Source organism: Pogona vitticeps, chromosome 6 (assembly GCF_051106095.1).
Source record: "Pogona vitticeps strain Pit_001003342236 chromosome 6, PviZW2.1, whole genome shotgun sequence".
NCBI lineage: Eukaryota > Metazoa > Chordata > Lepidosauria > Squamata > Agamidae > Pogona > Pogona vitticeps.
The window spans coordinates 82,769,199-82,789,602 of NC_135788.1; the positions used below are offsets into that span (position 1 = coordinate 82,769,199).

Below are 20,404 nucleotides of genomic sequence, written 5' to 3' on the forward strand. Positions count from 1 at the left end.
TCTGTTTGTGAGGCCTCGACTACACAATCAAGTACTGCAGGATTTGCTACGGTTATAGTATGGCTCTATTTGAAGTATTTTTTCCTCATCACATGATGGCTAATTTGAATGAGTCCAGCCGTTTTTCTCCTAAGCACAGCTTTTTCTTTCTACCTCTGGGGGGCTTCTACTTTTTTTCCCAAACCAGAACAAGTTAAACAGATGTTTCCCCTTGTGATCAGCTGGCTTGTTCTGTAAGGTGTGTGTCTGCTGTGGGTGGTGTTGGGGTGTGATATTCAAGACTCAGGGAATCCCTGTTCCCATATTCTTTTCCCCCAATCGGCCTCTGAATTTTAAAATTTTATTTATATATATGGCATTAGTGCTAGATCACCTTATCACTAATATTGATATACTAGTTTAGGGCTAGATCACCTCCAGATGAGGATTTTTAAAAAAAAAAATTATGAACAATACAGAAACAACTCAGATGAAATAAAAGGTGTTCTTGTGGTATGTGGCATTTCTTTACACATTAAGAACTTAAAGGAATGCTGCCACCTTTTTCTAGAACACTATGAACCCTTTTGAAACCAAGTGGCTTAATAGGAAACCATAAAAGGATCAGCAGAGTGGGGCCAGAGAAAAGAAGAAAAGAAGGGATAGTGGGAAATTGAAATTAGCTGGGAAGTTAAAGCAGGAAGCTCTGCTTTGGTCTGAACCCAGAGATTACATGTGCTAGAAATGAACCAAAATGGTTCAGTGGCCCCTGACATTGACCCAGAGAGATGCAGGTAGAAATGCTCTGGGACAGGCTAGTTTGTTCTAGCAATTGCACCATCTTATCACTGACAAAAGACAAAAGCCCATCCCAGCTGCAGAAAAAACAGCAATACTAATGCCCTCTAAAGTAGAAAGGAGGCGCAAGGAATCTATTTGAGCCTCCAATAACATTGGGCAGATCTGTTCAACTAATCTGGATCAAGGCGTGATGCTGCAACATAAAGTCAGACCTGATCACCAGACAATGTCACTGCATTAAGTTTCTATGAAACTCATGGCTGCAGAAGCCTGTTCAACAGTCCCTACCACTGGGTCTGCATACATATAACAAGCTGAAACAAGTGGAGTCCTGCCAAGCAGTGCTTTGTTGGAAAGAGTGAAATAGACAGAGGTGAGTAGAGCTAGCCTGTCCTCCTCTGTTTCTTGAAAAGAGGTTTCACGGGATTCCAATTTGTTTGCCAGATTTGCATATACTGTGCCAGCTGCTGGAAAAGGGTGTGAAATGGAACAACCATTTGTGTAAGTGACTCTTGCATTTAGTGTAAAAGACATACACTTGTGTTAAAGGCTTGTCTAATTGTAAAGGTTTGCTTCCATGTTGGTATCATCCCAATCTGGATGGATCCCAGTCTGGATGGACATTTTTCAGAGTCTGCACATACAGGTGCCAGATTTCAGATAGTAACAGATCAAATGATTTTCTGTGCATATGTGAATCAGCCAGAGAATATAAGATTTGGTTTTGAGACTAAAGTTCCTATTATCCCCCAGTAACATGAGGTGGGAGATTCTTAGTCCAACAGAGTAATTTTGCAAGCTCCGGAACTGGCCCACTATTTTCTTAAGAGAACTTTGTTGTTCACATTTGAGACCAAAATAATTTGCCTCAAGCATACCTAGCAGATATTTGAAGTAAACAACAAAACCGGTTTTATACATTACTTCTGTTTTAACTTTCAGTTATTGCTCCACAGTCCAGACTGGTTTGACCAAGCAGGTGGTGGAGTCATGTTGAATCTCTTCAGGCAATTTTCCACCTTCTTGAGTCTGTCCACTTGTCAAGCTTCTGATCATTTCATTCCAGATTGTGCAGTTCACCTGTGCTGATTAAGGATGACACAAGCATTGGAATAGAAAAACTTGCAAAGACTGGGGCATATATGTAAATGAGGATAACAGGTATGTATGATGTATAACTGTGGATGCATGGTCAGTAACCATAAACAGAGTATTGATTTGTGGTAGAATTCTCCTTTGATACAAAACAGAGGTGCAGAGATCCATAGAAGAGAATGGCATCACATTACCCAGACTCCACCACTTTCTCATTAACTGGCACTTAAAGTCTCAATAACTCGCTCTCAGAACAATGAAGGCAAGTAGGACTTATGCCTGTTTTTCCAGCCCATGCACTCACTCTTTCCATAGAGGGTGATTATACTTTCTCCTTTTCCTGTCTGCCTCGAGTTTAACCAAAGAATTTGGTTAAATTCATCCAAATTCATCATTTTTTCTGTATTAAGCTTTATTTTCATATTATTTTTGTCAATTGGCATTAAATTCTACTTTTCAAAATTATTATTTTAAGCTCTGGGCCACTGCCAGATGGCTTACTCTCCTATGACTCCCTCAAGACTATAAGGCCTCAGATACATGTGTCCTTTTAACATTCCATGTGTGGACAATGTCATGTAGCGAAAAAACACAGAACTGTACATAAACAATCGTAGAATGAAGATAATCTTTGTTTCTCCTTTAAGCAGTATTTCGAAAGCTGCTGAAGCACTTGTGAGATGCATATGCACTATCTCACATTGAAGTGAACTTCATATAGGGCCAACAGTGATCCTAATACATGCTAAACATTTCTGACTTTAACTGCTTGCATGCATTTTTAAGTAGATGTGGTTTACCTCTGTTTTAAGTTATCTTTGATAGATGATGTGGGGCAGCAGAAAGTAACCTTCTAGAGATGTCTTTTTGTTTCCATGGAAGCTCAACTTTTGTCTTTACAAATTAATATGAGGGGAAAAGGCCTTAACTCTCCACTTCAGTGCTTTCTTATCCAAAGCAAGCCCATTCCCAGCAGTGCTGCCCTGTAACTTCTCAGAGACCCAACCACACTGCCCAGTCAGTACAAATGACCTTTGGGCTTTTCCTGGCTCCTGCCCTTTGGTCTCAAAACAAACAGCACTGCTGAGGTGTCATCTTTACAGCCTCTTGTGAAAAGTGCTGCATGCCTGTTAAGACATTAGCACCAAATATGTTGACTATATCTTCTTCTCAGATTCTCTGTGACTTTTACCCATAGTCACCCTTGACTTTATTAACTCACAAAATGATTGTGACATAAGGATGATAAGATTTTGAAGCTTCAAACAGAAAAGGCCTTGGATAGAAAGTAGCAATTTCCTCATAGGAGCAATGTAATGTACTTTAATTTAATTATTGGTCGTAAACATATCCAATAAAGTGATATATCCAACTCAGGGGGCTTGGGTTCAAATCTCCACTCAGCCATGGAAACTCAATGGGGGTGCAGAACTCGTAAAATCATTCCTAAAAATATCTCACTTCCTTTGAAAACCTTACTGGGATTGCTATAAGCCAGTTCTGCCTTGACAGCACATAACAACAATAACAATAAGGCTTTCGAGGTAAGTGAGATATTTTAAAGTGTTTTTACTACTTCCACATTCCTAGTGAGTTTCCATGGCTGAGCAGGGATTTGAACTTGGGCCTCCTGAAGCCTAGTTCAGCACATTATTCACTACACAATACTGGATATCTACCCACACTCACTGGGTATCCACACAGCAGTCTTAAGTACAAACAATGGTTTATTCAGACAATGGCAGATATTCTATAGTATTCAGATGTGTGTGTGTGTGTGGGGGGGGCTCTGCCCTACCTATGCATTTTATTATGTGCCCTAGGTTTTTCATTTTTTCTTACCCTTTGTTCAGAGATTTTACGTAAACGCATTATAACTTCCCTAGCAAATGGATCTTGCATTTTCCCATCATTGTATCAGCCATATGAGCCTGCAATCCCACATCTCTTACATTTGATTGGCTGCCCCTGGCAGATCTCCTCACTCTGATCTGACTCTCCATAATCTGACTGTAAATTGTAAAGGTTTGGTCTTTTCATTTTCTTTTCAAACCTCATCATACCATTCCTTTATCCCAGTGTCATTCACTATCTTGTTCTTGTCTTTCTCTTAGGTCAGTGGTCCCCAACCTTGGGCCTTCAGATGTTCTTGGACTTCAACTCCCAGAAATCCTGGCCAGCAGAGGCGGTGGTGAAGGCTTCTGAGAGTTTTAGTCCATCTAGAGGCCCAAGGTTGGGGACCACTGTCTTAGGTATTGGCCTTCCCACAGTTAAATGCAACTAATTGACAAGGTACAAGGGCACATCTCAGCTGTGTGCCTGCTCATTCATAGCCAAATGTGCCCTGACATCTCATCAGTTAACTGCAGCAAGTTATGCAAATTTTACACAACTAGTAGGGCATTGCTGTTTCTGCATTTTTATGTTGTCAAAATTAGGGGAATTACTATATTTTTTAGAACATAAAAGAAAAGAACTTTGGCAAAAAGTTTGGTATGTTTTATTTTTAAAAGTGAGGAAATTCAGACCATAAATCAATTGTTTCCTCATTCAAAATATGGGCATATTGATACATTCTTCCTGCATCTTAACTTCCAATCCAGGTAAACACCAAAACAATCTGACAAACTATCTGACTTCCTATGTAACACATTGCTTGCATTTTCATAAACCCCACATCAATATTTGGACACTTCATCTAGCACAACACAGAATGCCACATTGGCTGTTTTAGCATCACATTCCTCAATGTGCCAATGCGTATCCATTTTCTTCCAAGACTACATGTTTCTTTCATAGTTCTACTTTGAATAGCCATAGACCCAAATGTCTTTGGCCCTTAAAAAAAAATAATGGTTTCCTACGTCTTTCAAAATCTGGCAATGTCCAATGCTTTTATAGGGTCAGAAAAAGTGGTTTTTGTTCAGTCATTTAGTCGTGTCCGACTCTTCGTGACCCCATGGACCAGAGCACGCCAGGCCCTCCTATCTTCCACCGCCTCCCGGAGTTGTGTCAAATTCATGTTGGTTGCTTCAATGACACTGTCCAACCATCTCATCCTCGGTCGTCCCCTTCTCCTCTTGCCTTCACACTTTCCCAACATCAAAGTCTTTTCCAAGGAGTCTTCTCTTCTCATGAGATGGCCAAAGTACTGGAGCCTCAGCTTCAGGATCTGTCCTTCCAATGAGCACTCGGGGTTGATTTCCTTTAGAATTGATAGGTTTGTTCTCTTTGCAGTCCAGGGAACTTTCAAGAGTCTCCTCCAGCACCACAATTCAAAGGCATCAATTCTTCGGCGGTCAGCTTTCTTTATGGTCCAGCTCTCACTTCCATACAACACTACAGGAAAAACCATAGCTTTGACTATTCGGACTTTTGTCGGCAAGGTGATGTCTCTGCTTTTTAAGATGCTGTCAAGGTTTGTCATTGCTTTCCTCCCAAGAAGCAGGCGTCTTTTAATTTCGGGGCTGCTGTCTCCATCTGCAATGATCATGGAGCCCAAGAAAGTAAAATCTGTCACTGCCTCCATATCTTCCCCTTCTATTTCCCAGGAGGTGATGGGACCAGTGGCCATGATCTTAGTTTTTTTGATGTTGAGTTTCAGACCGTTTTTTGCACTCTCGTCTTTCACCCTCATTACAAGGTTCTTTAGTTCCTCCTCACTTTCCGCCATCAGAGTGGTATCATCTGCATATCGGAGGTTGTTGATATTTCTTCCTGCAATCTTAATTCCAGTTTGGGATTCCTCCAGTCCAGCCTTCCGCATGGATTGCTGCCTTGTTGTGGCGAGGGGGCTTGAGTAACTCAAGAGAAGCTATGGGCTATGCCGTGCAGGGCCACCCAAGACGGACAGGTCATAGTGGAGAGTTCTGACTAAACGTAATCCACCTGGGGTAGGAACCGGCAATTCCACTCCAGTATCTTTGCCAAGAATGCCCCATGATCAGAAACAGAAAAAGTGGACTTGTCCACAAAAAGTCCCATGAAATATAGCAGTTAGTCTTTAAGGTGCTACAACATTTTGCTCTTCTTTTTCTTTTGTTTCTGCCTGATTTTGTTTGTTTGTTTACGTATTTAAAACATTTTATCCCACCTTTCTCCTTAAAAAGAACTCAAGGTGGCTTCCATCACTGATATGCAATACTTTTCTTTACTTTTGCTCTCAGATATAATCTCCAGTTTAAAAAAAATAAAGAAGAAATGGCTGCAGATACCCTTAGAAGATTAAAAAAGAGGAATGCCACCCTAACCTTTCCTATGGTGAAGGTTAGGATGGCATTCTAACAAGGCAGTTCAACACCTAGTTTGAGGAGCCATTTTGGCAAAATCAAATCTGTGTGGCCTGTTCACTGAAGCTCATCCGTTTGTCAAGAACTGGAACTTCTCCTGCCTTGCGACATATATGCAAGCAACGCAAAGCAAAAAGACGCTGGAAGACAACACAAGACTCAAACACATTCAAGCGGGCAGAAACAGAAAGGTGTGGTGGCTTGGGCACTCTGGGAATTGTAGTCCAGGAAAGTAACTTCCCCAGCTTTGATTTTAACTGCTTGAGCACTGTCGTCTCTGGGTATATTCAACAGGGTCCGAAATCCGTTATGTTTTAACCTTACACCTATTTTAATTGGAATTTTATTTGGGCACCATTTTTAGAAACAAATGTGGGACGGGAATTTAATAAGCACAACCGGTTTATAAATGTAAAAATAAACTGATCTTCTCTAGTTGGATAGACAATTAAATCTGCAGGATGGCTCTGATGAAGAGGGCGCTGGGCTACCCTACCAACGCCAGGCAGAAGGGGGCAGAGGACCATAGAGATGGAAAAAAAAGAGTGGCGTCTGCACAACCTTCTGTCCGCTCCTGTCCGAATTCAATTTCCTCTCGGAATACAATGGCGTTCCAAGTGGGAACCTGGAAGGTGGGCGCCTGAGACACTCTAGCCTTTTCCACCTCTATGATTTATTTCGCCGGCATCCCCTGAGAGTTCGCCATCTGTTGGCTCTCCCTGTTGTTGTTGTCCGTCCAGCCTTGCAGGCGCCTCCTTGCGACGAAGCTGCCAAGGCAAAAGCTCCAGCGACGGAGGACCCGGCGGGAGGAATCGTCCTTGCTGCAGCTGGTAATGGCAGCTCCGGGTGGGGAGCGGGGTCGCTCTGGTGTGGTGTCTGTGCGCGCGCGTTAACCCGAGCTTGGAAACATTACTTTTGGAAAATACAGTTCGCATTAATTATCCTCTAGTCAAGAGAGACACCTGCCTTGCTGGGAGTTGTAATCCCCAAAGGAACTTTTTTCCCCATGCTCTGGTATTAAGTTACTTTGCTTCTTCGTATCAGAGAGCTCGCCTTTGAGTCCTGGAAGGAACCAAGTAAGAATAAACCTGGAATGACCCAAGTTAGGACCGAGGGTTCCTGAGAAAGTGAAGAGCGTACGGTGTTTTGTTTTCCCAGATCAGGAATTGTGGGAAGTGATTTCAGAAAACAAGATGTAAACTCGAATATTTTATAGGATCTGGTAACTGCCAGTTCAAACCCAAACGCACAAGGTTGCATTATAAGCCTTGCAAATAATGACTTATGTCTCAAATTGCATTTTAAAGAAAGATCCAGAGAGGGTAGTGTCATGTTAAATTCTAGAAAAACTAGACTAAAGCAACAAGGGACCACCAGAACATTCTCATTTTTTCTTTTCTGACTCCATCCCAATTTCCTTTTGTCTCATTTCTTCGACTGCAAGATCACCTCAGAGCATTTTAAACAACTGCAGATTACTTTAAACAACTAAACATTACCCATGAAGTCTTTGTTATTATCAAATCAGGCCATAGTACGTATTTTCATTCAATAATTCCTGGTGCCATTTCACTGGAGCAAGTTTGATAGTTAGAGCGATAACTGCTGAACATTGGACTTTGTTCTTTAAGAACCTTTGCAGTCTGCAACTCAAATGGAGATATTTCTACTATGCTGAATCCTGCAAGAGTTTTGACACTGTAAGCTGAAGAAATGGCTGAAAGCCTTTAAGATGGAAATGAAAACTATACTGTCTGGATTATCAGTACTGGGAATTTTCATTTAGCACTGTGAAAATCCTCAAACTCAAATTGATTGACACCCCTCTCCTGTAATTTACTGGGCGTTGCTAGATTTTATAGATTCATCATTAACACTGACTGTGGATCGTCAACTAAGGTTGCTTTCTTGTTGCTACAGATGCTTGTTGCTCAGAGGGCAAAGGTAGAAAAGGCACTCTTAGTAATGGTCATCTCAAGTTCTCAGGCCCGAAGAAAATCTCTTGTTTTTATTCTGTGTGTTGCAGTGACTCAGAAGCATGAGGTATATCAGCACCCAAGGTGCCCCTGAAAGCACTGATTTTGAAGGTGCTCTCTTCTCTGGGTATGCGTCGGATGGTGGCCTTTTCATGCCTGAGACCATTCCCATTTTGGATTTTGCCACACTGCGAACCTGGAGCACCTTCTATCCAGAACTGGTGAAGCAACTGTGCAGTATCTTCATCTCCCCTGAACTCATCCCCGAAACAGAATTGAGTGGTAAATTAAATCCAAGACTTGGTCAAGATGAGAGTGCTTTAAAAATGGTTGTGGTACTTCAGATTTGATTTTTTGGTTTTAGGTTTCTCTGATCAGTTTAATAGAAGGGTGGAGAACTCCAGATGTTTTAGGGAGCTACAGTCCCTTTCCACCCTTGCTGTAATATTTCTAATGTTTATTTTCTAATGACTTACAGACATAGTTGTCAATATGCTGAAAACTGTTATTGATGTCATGATGTTAACACAGTGTGCAAGAGGAAATAATGGAAGGCTGAAACAAAACACAGCACACAGGTCCTTCTCTCTTCCTGCTGGAATTTATAATCTGAAATCTCAGCGTTAGGAGGCAAACTCTAAATGATCAGATTCCACATGATATTGTGATGTTGCTGCTGCTTCTTAAACTGGAAATAGCAGCCATGGAAAATTGGAATTGGGATCAAGGTCACAGCATGTGAAAATGGATTTAAAGATGTTCATTTACTCCATGTTGTATTTCTAGTGACAGTTGCCATTCCACCCATCTCACCCCTGTACTCCGGCTACTCATGTCCCTGAAAGAAGCTCCATTAAATATGGAGAGGGACCATATTTTACCATAACTGCAGGAGACAGTTATACCCTCATTCCCTATCTGTTGCACACACAATCCATTCTGCCTATAGGAGACAAAATTGCCTTTTTCCACTTATAGGTAGGGGAGGCTCTCAACTTAAAGTGGTCTGTTTATGGTCATTTTGGCCTTTACATTATTACAGAAATACCAACAAAGATTGAACAAGGTGAGATGTTAAGCATCTGAATTCATTATTTGGCCCCTGCAATTTGTTTTCTGTTTACTACCTAACAACCCCTGGGAGGGGAGATATGGATTGGGAGTATGGTGGGGGGGAGAAAGGGTTGAACTGTTTGGTTGTGATCTATTTGAGCTACCCATTTGCTCCTGGTAGTCTCACCTGCAGGAAACATTATATTAGCATTGATTTCTAAATGTCTTCAGAAATCTAACTCTAGTACACTGTGGTTTTGATGTAGCTGTTTTACTAATGATCTTTCTCTAGACCTGATCGATCAAGCATTCAGCAGGTTCAAGCACAAAGACGTTGTTCATATGTCAAGACTAAAGAATGGTCTGAACATTTTGGAGCTTTGGCATGGTCCAACATATGCTTTTAAGGATCTCTCCTTGTCCTGTACTGGGCAGTTCCTGCAGTACTTTTTAAAGAAGAGAAAGAAACGTGTCACAGTCCTCGTGGGTAGGTTTGCAGTTAGAACCAACTGATCTGTTTGTGTGGATTTCCACTCATATTCAGTCATGCCTGTGCCTTTGCTCAAGGTCCATTTGCCATTTGTGTTCTCTGGACAGGAAGATGTACATTGTACTTAGATATCTGGGCTGGTCAGTTCTCGTAACTTCTGCATGCCATGCTATCTTGACAGGATAGAAAAAGAGTAAAGTATCATGCATCTGTTTTGCTAACTTGATCCCCATCTTTTATTCACACACCTTGGACTTTTTTGTAGAACTAAGCTTGCAACCCTACCCTGTCAGATTTGTAGGAAGAGCAGTGTATATGAAGGAAGCAGCTAAGCTGGAGACCTTAGCCAACCCCTGGGCTTCTCTTGCAGTCTTCCACCTGAGGTGTGTCACACTGCCAGTGCCAGGATGAGAGGAGGAGATGAGCAGCAAGAAGAAAGACCACACAGTGACACAACGGAAATGAAAGAAAGAGTGGGAGGGAAAGAGGGCTAAACTAATGGACAGGTTTTCTTTTAAAAGGTTGATCCCATGTTGCAGATGTGAAAACTGAGTTATGAGCATGCAAAGGCCACTGAGCCACTGGCAACCTTTAATGCTGACGATTCAGACATTAATTCAGTCTGTCTTTAATGTTAACATTGCATTTTCTCCAATTCTTTTGCAACAGGGACTTCAGGAGATACAGGCAGCGCAGCCATTGAGAGTGTCCGGGGGAAAAAGAATGTGGACATATGCGTTCTGCTGCCACAGGGTCTCTGTACCCAAGTGCAGGAGCTACAGATGACGACTGTGATGGACGAGAATGTTCATGTGTTTCTCAGTAAGTAACATAGTGTGTGTGTGTGTGTTGTGTTGTGTTGTGTTGTGTTGTGTTGTGTTATACCTCTTAGAAATCCCTCAGGGTACCTGGGAAATTCTGGAAGCTGTAGCCCAAAGAGTACACATCTAGTAAATAATTTGATGGAAATGCTGGGAAGATTTCCCCCCCCCCCCTGAAAAACAGCCTGTACTGTATATGTATTTAAACCTAATAGATGCTTCTGAATTTGTATAAGTGTGGCTTTGCTGAAAAGTTTGAACTTGTGATTGCATGCCACTGAATCCTTACAGTCTGCTTTAAAGCCACTCATTTTGTCTTTCATAAGTCGTACAAAATAGAGATATCGTTTTAATTGATTCGCAGAGTATACTATGTTACAGCCAAGAAAAGAAACAGTTATTTAGTCTAGTTTGGTTTGGTTTTGAATTTTAATTTTTGTTCATGTTATATTACCAAGATACTCTGGGGTAATGAACTAAAATTATATTCATCATGGAGAGAAGGGACATTGGAGAGGATCAAAGAATCTTAAATTGTGTCCCTCATTTGGGGGAATATCAGAAAATGACCTTGTTAGACATAGCAAGTGAGGTTTTTATAACATAGTTTCTTTGTTGACTCTACGAATTGCATCCCTTTGCTTCTCACATGGAGGTATTACCTTTCAGACGTCTGAGTATTTGAGGTCTATTTGGAACAGAATGCCATTTTCAATCAGTAGCTTATTGGTTTCTCTTTCTGGGTGGTGGGGCTGAAGCCCGGGGGTGGTGGTGGTGACAGGGGAGAGCCAGGAGCGAAAGGAGTGATTCATTCACACATGGACACAGGCAAGCATGCACGGAAGCAAACATCCACACATGCATGCATGCATGCATGCATGCATGCATACATGCATGCGTACGTACGTACGTACGTACGTACGTACATACATACATACATACACAAAGGCAGGCAGGCATTTCCTCACCCCCCCCCTCCATCATTCACTCCACCGGTCATCTGAAGAGCAGAAAATGCACCTTATTCCCAAATTAAGAATATGCTCACAAAGCAGAAATACTACTCTGTGCTTCTCTTGTCTTCTGTCTTGAGTTTCATTCTCCCATTTTCTTTGCCTCTCTCTTCTTCTTCTCTAAGGAGAGTTGGGGGAAACACAGACGAAGACCTGACCCTCCTCTCCTGGTGAGGAGGCAGGCAGGAAAGGGTTGGCCTGAGATGAATCTGTACACCGTTGATCTGGCTGTGTTGTGCTTGTGGCTTAATTGCTGTGATGGTCTGGAACAGCCATTCTCAATGGGGGCTGTCCCTGGCACACCTGAAGGGGGCCATAGACTAAAACATGAGATACGTTTCTGAAAGATACCTGTATGTGGCTCAAAATTTCATCTGCCCCAGAGACGAGAATAGGAAGGGGAAGCAATTTTTCGGGTTTGTGATGCCATAAAGCAAGGGAACTGTAGGTTTGTTGGAGGTTTTTTGGATAGAACCCTGTTGGTGTTTGCATTGGATTTGAATAACCCAGTGTGATTAATTACAGTTAATTGGTAAGGTGTTGGAGTACATCTTGATTTGGCAATCAGGTAGAAAATCTGGCATGCAACCAAGTCATGTCCCAGCACTTTGTCAGGTAGGTGTGGCAAGTTTTGCAAATCTTATGCAAACACTGGTAGGATTCTGGCCACGGTCGAAAGCCAACAATATTCTTAATTATTTTCTTCCACAGATGTGAACAAATTAAATCAAAGAATGACTGCCAAAGGCTCCCCTCAGCTGGGGAATGTTATTTTATATTGAGAATAAACAGGTGATCCATTTGAGAAGGAAGCAGAAAGTCATCATTTAATGTTGGCAGATCCTTTTGTTTGTATTTCTTATCTTTTCATTTCTTATCTTTTCAGCCACCTACAGTGGTCGCAATGATCAGATTGAATGAATGAATGAATGAATGAATGAATGAATGAATGAATGAATGAATGAATTTTCATAACCCTCTTTGTCTCTAAGCTGATGAAGGAGTAACGGTAAGTTACGTTTCTGTTCCCTGATGAACATACCATGTCTGCTCATTCCTTTCCTTCCTTTCTTCCTAGCTGAAGGGAACTCTGATGAAATTGATGAAGTCCTCAAAGAAGTGTTTGCAGATGAGGATTTTTCAAGAAGACACAATCTGATGACCCTGAGTTCAATCAACTGGTCCAGGATTCTAGTGCAGATGGCACATTATTTCTATGCCTACTTCCAGTGCACTTCAACCACAGATGCTCTTCCATGGCCTGTTGTGGAAATTGTGGTTCCAACGGGGGCAGGAGGAAATCTCACAGGTGAGATGAGACCAAGAGGTGGGCCTCCTCTGAGGATCTTAAGCACTGAAACAGATATTCCTTGGGTAAAGAATCAGTGGTCCTCCAAGATCACCAGTTCCCTATGTTGGGGAACCCAGATGGTGTTGGATTGCATTTCCCAGAAGCCTTCACCACCAGCTGCGCTGACTGGGATTTCTGGGAATTGCACTCCAAGAACACCTGGATTGCCCAAGGTTGGGAACGTTTGCTTAGATCCTGCTGGACTTCAGTTCAGACCCAGCCAGTGATGAGGGCTAATGGGAGCTGCAGAGCAGCAGCATCTTGCAGGCCACACAGTTCCCAGTCCCAGGATTGGATGAATTGGATGACATGACATGCATAATGTGACTTACCCTATTAAGGCCCTTATGGTGCCATCTGAAAGATGCCTCACTGGGGATGGGGGTTGTAATATGCGTGATGCTTCCAAACTAATTTTTTATTTTCCTACTTCACTGGCAACCAGGGTTCTCCTGAACAATCTGGCCAGTTTTCTGATACTTTCTGAAAGTGCCCAGCACTTTATCATGGTTCCTGAGCCTCAGTCAGGGATGGGCTGGAGCTAGAGACAAGGCAGTTCTTAGGACAAGAAACAATAAATTATGGAAACTTGGCAGAGTGCATCATTTGCTTGCTTTTGCAGTTGTCCTTTCTGGCACAGCTTGTTCTGTCTTTGCTCGTAAGGCAAGAACCGCATAGAATACTGAAGGATGTTTCTGAGCCATTCTTAATTGAGTCTTTGATTTCACTAAATCGGATCCATATACTTTTATGCCTATATGTGCCATCAGAAAGGCTAAGTATTATTTATTTATTTATTTGTCTTATTTATAGGCTGCCTTTCTTCTGATAAGGAGAGTCAAGGTGGCTCACAGTGTTAAAAAGAACAGAATTAAAAACACAATAAGACATACATTCAAAAACAATTAAACTATAAAACTGATTAAAATACATCGAATAATTAAAAACAGATAAAATGTTAAAAAAAATCTTAATTAAAAAAAAGTATTACAGGGATTTAGTCGTGGTTGTTCAAAGCCTTACTGAAGAAGGGTGGAAGGATAAAAGGGAGGAGGCCAACGTGACCTCCCGAAGGAGAGCATTCTATATCTTGGGAGCTGCCACAGAGAAGGCCCTGTCTTGTGTCTCCATGGTGCTGGCCATGAGACCAAGAGGAGGGCCTCCTCTGATGATCTTAAGCACTGAAAAGGCTCATAAAAATGTTTATGTATTTTATCTGTATATTTCTCAGAAGTGAACGCAGACATTTTTAAACGGTTTTGTAACTTTTCTGTGCAGTGAACGCAGAGTCTTAACCAGCCTCCCTTCATCTGAGACAGCACCTGTGGGAATCAATCAATCAATCAGTCAATCAATCAGTCAATCAATCAATCAATCAATCAATCAATCAATCAATCAATCACCTCGTCCTGCTTTCTGGTTTTGCCCTGTGGTGGAAAGAGGCAGACTGGCTCCAATACAGTACACAGCTCAAGTCCGTTCAGAGCTTGTGAAACCTTTAATAATACAAGATGACTTGTCCCCTGAAATTCTGGAAGTAACTGCCTTCAATTCTATTGGAAAAGTTACTTTTTAGAGTACAGTTCCCCCTGACAAAATGGCCAGGTCATTCAGGAAATGGTACTCCTCCAAAAGTGACTTTTCCAACCTTTGTGCTGCTTCATAGTGTACTGCAGCCAAAAGTTCATTGATTCATCTGTTCTCTCTGCGTGTAAACACATTTGGATTCCAGCAAGTTAATTCCTGTTTTCATCGTCTTCTTCTTCTTCTAGCTGGTTGTATTGCACAGAAGATGGGGCTTCCCATTGAGCTTGTGACTGCAGTCAATGACAATGACATTATACACAGAGCTATTCAGCAAGGCGATTTCTCAGTATCTGGGGCTGTGATGTCAACACTAGCTTCTGCAATGGATATCCAAGTAGGCATTTGTCTGTCTGGAGGTGCACCTTGATTTCCTTTTCATATGGTAGATGTTTGGGAGCCAGTTCAGCACATCTCCTCTAAATCCCAGTTTTGATCTTTGCTCCTTTAGTGTGCTATTTCTTTAGCTCTGCAGAAGTGGCCAACTTTGTCTGGTGCCTTTTCTTCCTCTACTGCAGGTCTGGGAAAGATGTGATCCTCCTAGAGCAGTGTTTTCCAGTCTTATGTCCCCGGGTGTTCTTGGACTACAACTCCCAGAAATCCTGGCCACCATAGCTAGTGGTGAAGGCTTCTGGGAGGTTTAGTTCAACAGTGCATCAGGACCCAAGCTTTGGGCTGCACTCAGTGATCTGTACAGTCCCTTCCAGTTCTGCAGTTCTAAGATGATGATGATGATGAACCACTGTCCTACAGATTTGAAGGGTTACTTTTTTGGGCTTAGAGAGTCCAGAATCCCCCAGCCAGCATGGCTGGAGGAAATCAATTGGACTTTATAATCCAACAAAATTGAAGGCTGGGGAATTTTAGGAGCTGCAGTCCAAAAAATAAAATAAAATAAAAAGAAGAAGAAGAAGAAGAAGAAGAAGAAGAAGAAGAAGAAGAAGAAGAAGAAGAAGAAGAAGAAGAAGAAGAAGAAGAAGAAGAAGAACTACTACTACTACTATTACTACTACTACTGTATAAAGTATTCTCGAAGGCTTTCATGGCCGGGATCTGATGGTTGTTGTGGTTTTTTCGGGCTCTTTGGCCGTGTTCTGAAGGTTGTTCTTCCTAACATTTCGCTAGTCTCTGTGGCCGGCATCTTCAGAGGAACAGGAGTAGGAACTCTGTCCATGCTCTGTTGCTGTTTGTTGGGCAGAGACTGGCGAAACATCAGGAAGAACAACCTTCAGAACACGGCCAAAGAACCCGAAAAACCCACAACAACTACTGTATAACTTGAAAACTTGGTCCTTGCATTTGCTCATTTTCCTCTTCCCTTTTGAGACTTTTAGATTGTAAGCACGGAAGCAAGGGCTATTATATTTTTATTGATTTGCATGACTCATTCTGGGAGACTCTTTGGATAAAGAGTGAGAGAAAAATGCTTTAAATAAATGAATGTTAATTTTGTACTGCTGGCCTGTTAAAGGAAGCATCCCCTATCCTCACTGCTATTGAATGAGGACAGTGCTTTTTCAACTGTATGTTAGAGGTAGATGGCATCACAATGACTTCAGAGAACCATGAGTACTTGCTACAAAATATTATTTTGATGACTCTGATGAGGCTTTGGATCATCTACTTCCAATTTGTGACTTATTTTTCATACTATTTAGTTTAGAACATGCATGGGGAATATTTGGCCCTCCAGGTGCTTTGGATTGCAACTCTCATCATTCCTCATTACTGACTATATTGGTTAGGACTGATGGGCGTTGTAGTCCAACAACATCTGCAAGGCCACACGTTCCCCACCATGATTTAAAGCAATACCACCACATCTTATTAGGATTTCTGCAGTGTGTCTTCTTTCACTGCTCTGAACATGAGAATTGCTTTTCTTCCTATCTCTAGTACAGATGGCAGGCCACTTTCTGAGTATAAGCTTCCCAGCGCTTAGGAGTGTGGTATATCTTCCTGTCTTCCAGGCACCTTACAATATGGAGAGGATCTTTTGGCTGTTTTCTGGTTCAGACAGCAGTTTGGTCAAAAGTTTGATGGAAGAATTTTATACTACTAAAAAAGTTAAACTCCCATCAGAACTGCAGAAGAAGGTTAGTTTTGACACCTGTGTTTACTCTTTGTGAGGTTTTCCCAGTGCATTTTAAAGGCCTTATTGTTTAATTATGATTTTATATGTTTATTTGAAACTGCCTCTGGTTTTCAAAATTATAATTTTTAAACTGTTGCTTCTTGTTATTACAGTTTGCTTTTTATTATATCTTTATGTGGTTTTATACTTAATTCATATTTTATATTTCATGTGATGTGAACCACCCTGAGAGAACTGTATGGCCCTTTAAAGTGGCACATAAGTATGTGAAAAATAATAATTCACAAATAACGACTTTCAACCTTGCTTTGCATTGCAATCTTTCTTTCTTTCTTTTTTCCTCTCTCAGAATGTAGATGCTTTGACAAGGGAGTATTCATAGACTTGCAGGCAAGCTGGGCAATATGCTTAGCACCTCTTTAAAGCCAGTTTTGCTTTTAAGTGGTGAAATATGACTGTTTTTCATAGCATGCACTTTTCCTCATCTCCTGTGATTGCAGCTTTCTGAATGCCTGCGATCTTGCAGAGTATCAGATGAAGAAATTCTCCAAACCATGCGGTGCTGCTGGGATGATAACCACTATCTCTTGTGTCCCCACACGGCTGTTGCTGTTTGCTATCATTACAAGTACCCCTCTTGCCACCCGAGAAGGTAAGAAACTCTAAAACCGTGTATCAAGCAAGCTTCTCATTTGCTATCAATGGATTCTGAGCAAGAGAACAAAATGACTCCTGACATTTGTGGCTTGGGGAGTGGAGTTCTTTCACACGTAATAGTGCAGGTGATCAGCACAAGATGACCTAAATCATGGCCTACTGAGAACTGTCTTTGAGGGCTTCTTTCTCACCATGACTTTATCAAGGGGAAGAAGTTTGAAGAGTTCTTTGATGCCATGTGGAAGTCCTTCCTGTTAGTCTCTTGCCCATTTTCTCAAGCAATCTTTCATATTTTAGACAGTCTTCATCAGAAACACAATACAGTCATGCCCTGCTTAACAATTACCCCATATAACGATGAATCTGCTTCACGACGATGTTTTTGCGATCGCAATTGTGATCGCAAAACAATACTTTAAATGTTTTTTTTCGCTTTGTGAAGATCGGTTCCCTGCTTCGGGAACAGATTTTTCGCATTACGACGATCAAAACAGCTGATTGTCGGGTTTTCAAAATGGCCGCCGGCTGCTCAGAATGGCTCCCCACTGTGTTTTTGGACGGATTCCTTGCTCTACAGGCACCCCTATGGAGGATATTTGCTGGACAGTGAGTTTTTCAGCCCATTGGAACGCATTGAACACATTTTAATTTAGCTTTACGTTTTCGCTCTACAGCGATTTCACTGGAACAAATTAACATCGTTAAGCGAGGCAGCACTGTATAGCAAATCCATAAGATACATGTAAGTAAAGATGTAGGAGAGGTTCCCCCCACTCATCAAGGATTCTGTGAGTTTTACAAGGAATACATTAAGTATTTTGATACATTCATACATACCCTCAAAGACACCTGAGCATGTCGTGTGGAGACAAATGTGTTTGCAAAGATTTGCGGACCTGCTGTAGATCCTCACAACAGGTTTCTCTTTGCTCTTCTGCAAAGAGAGAAAGGTCACTCTTGCTCTCTGCAAGAGGGCTCACATTAATGTGAATGATTTTTGCCCAGCTTGTGCAAATGCATGCAACATCCGTGGTGCTTGGACATTTAGGAACTGAAAGCATTAGATGGTTGATTGCATGTTTTTGAATAATTATCCATTCATTCTCTCCTTGCTGCCTAAACATGCATGTTTTCCTAATGAAAGCAAAACAGTGCTATCTTCGTGCTATTTTATTATTCATACACACAATGTCTTGCTGTATAAAATAAATGCTTCTGCTTTTCTCCATCAAGGTCCAGGTGCTGCTTAGCTTCGGCTTCCCCAGTCAAGTTTGAAGATTCTGTTAGTAAAGCAAGGATCTCTTTAGAAATCTTGCCTGAGATAAGCATGCTGAAAAATAAGAAGACCAGATCCTGCACCCTGAAGAGAGGTGAAGACTGGGCAGGAATACTACGGTGTCAGATAGAGGCCATTACGAAGCAGCACGATCCTGTCATCAGTTGAACATTTCAACGGGTAGCCTAGGCTCAGATAAATGCTTCCTGAATCCAAATCTCTTACTGTTCTTCAGGGCATGTATAGCAGTGCCAGACTGAATGAAGAATAAGTCTGCACTAAAACAAAGAAACCAATATGTGAATAAAACAATTGAAATCATATTTTATTAAAAATAATTTTAAAAGCTAAGTTAAAGAGATGGTAGCCACTGTTATGTCGAGCTTTTCAGTTTCCCAGAAATCATTGTTTGTGTTGTTCAAATCAGAATGCTGACTCCCTGCCCCATTTAGTCAAATTACAATTTTATTCCAATCTTTCCAAAGAGCTCCAGAAAATCATGCATAATCATACTTTATCCTTAAAATGTAGGGAGTTAAATTTGGAACAAGAGACAGTGACTGGCCTAAAGTCATTGAGAGAGCTCTGTGTTAGCCGGAGTGATGATGATCACTTTCTTGCGCAGCCCAGTATTTAGTTTGAAAAGTAACAACACAATCTGTAGAAACGATGGATGTGTAATATGAATACTGTCCACAAGGGGGCAGAACAATCTAAGTTTTGTCTTACCTAATTGCTGTTCATCATAAAGTTCAGTAGCTGGCTGGTTCCCTGGCATTCGAATGACTCTTAATCCTAAGCATGTAGAGAACAGAGTATCCCCTCTTCCTCAAACTTAGAGATCAACACTTGAGTTGATTGCTTTGTATTGCCAGATGTGTGACTTGGCAAGAAGTCATCTGGTGCTCTTTCCTATTCCGTGCCTCAGGTATTTGTTGTGCCATTGTCTCCTGACCCCACTTTTATCTTCTGAACAGACAGGAAGCCATTCTGGCTGGTGTAAAAAATTAATAAAAATTGATAAAAAATATTTAAAAATTAATGATTTTTTAAAAAGTTGCATTAATGCTGGGGCACACCAGTAAAAAAGAAAAAAAAAGCTTGGAAAAAATAGGAAGAATTCTCTTTTCATAGCGAGAACCTTTAATATTGAATAATTTGTATAGTAATTATATGCACTAAAAATCCCTTCATACCTAATGGGATGTACTTCTGAGTAAACAGGCTCTGGATTTCATTACTGAATTATGTTTTACTGCTAAAAGTAGCAATACACTTACCCTCTCCAACAGGACTAAAAATTAATAAAACTTTCCAAAAAATTGTGCTGTTTTTCCAGGGGAAAAGTTGCTTTTTTTTTTTTTTTTTTTTTTTTTTTTTGAGGGGGAATGTTGTCTTTCGGCAAGTGTACATCTGTATTATATAATGGAAACTAAATTAATTAAGAAAATCTTCTAATTCTGGAAAGAAAAAAATGAGAATTCTATCATTTTCTTTTATTTTTGTGAAAGCACATTCATTTTAGAAATGAAACACTACAATGATTGCCAGTACTAATGTGCTTGTGTCACACTTTGGTACAAATGTTGCATTGCTAATTCAGAATGTAGGGAGAAGTTTGACGTGAGGGGGACTAAATGTTAAGCCCACTGGACACTACTAATCTTATTAGAATTATTAGAAGTACCAGTCATTTGCAAAAAAAATTTAAAAAATACTAAGGCAAACATCACGAAGCAGCATCCTTTGAATTTTGTAAAATAATTTGGCATTATGTGCAAAATACTTGATTGACTTGGTCATTGACCAGTTCTGTAATTCATGGTATATCAAGGAGAAATTCATTCAAGTTGTTGAACTGAACTATTAAATGGGAAAGTCTGTGTGTGTGTTTCAGTGATAGCTTTCTTCGGTTTCTACACCT

At 41.0% G+C, this 20,404-nt stretch overlaps 1 protein-coding gene across 2 annotated transcripts; it reads left to right on the plus strand.

Moving 5' to 3' along the window:
• The first annotated feature begins 1,865 nt into the window (after positions 1 to 1,865).
• THNSL2 (threonine synthase like 2) lies at positions 1,866 to 19,600 on the plus strand. 2 transcript variants are annotated; one of them, XM_078377695.1, is made up of 9 exons: positions 1,866 to 1,941; positions 8,191 to 8,422; positions 9,486 to 9,680; positions 10,353 to 10,505; positions 12,596 to 12,826; positions 14,641 to 14,789; positions 16,423 to 16,548; positions 17,048 to 17,199; positions 18,438 to 19,600. In XM_078377695.1, the coding sequence occupies exons 2-9, from the start codon at positions 8,203 to 8,205 to the stop codon at positions 18,646 to 18,648; spliced, it is 1,437 nt and encodes a 478-aa protein (XP_078233821.1). In that variant the 5' UTR covers positions 1,866 to 1,941; positions 8,191 to 8,202; the 3' UTR covers positions 18,649 to 19,600. The 2 variants fall into 2 exon arrangements, with proteins under 2 accessions (XP_078233821.1, XP_078233820.1); XM_078377694.1 differs by lacking the exon at positions 1,866 to 1,941 and adding an exon at positions 6,860 to 6,994.
• The last annotated feature ends 804 nt before the right edge of the window (positions 19,601 to 20,404 follow it).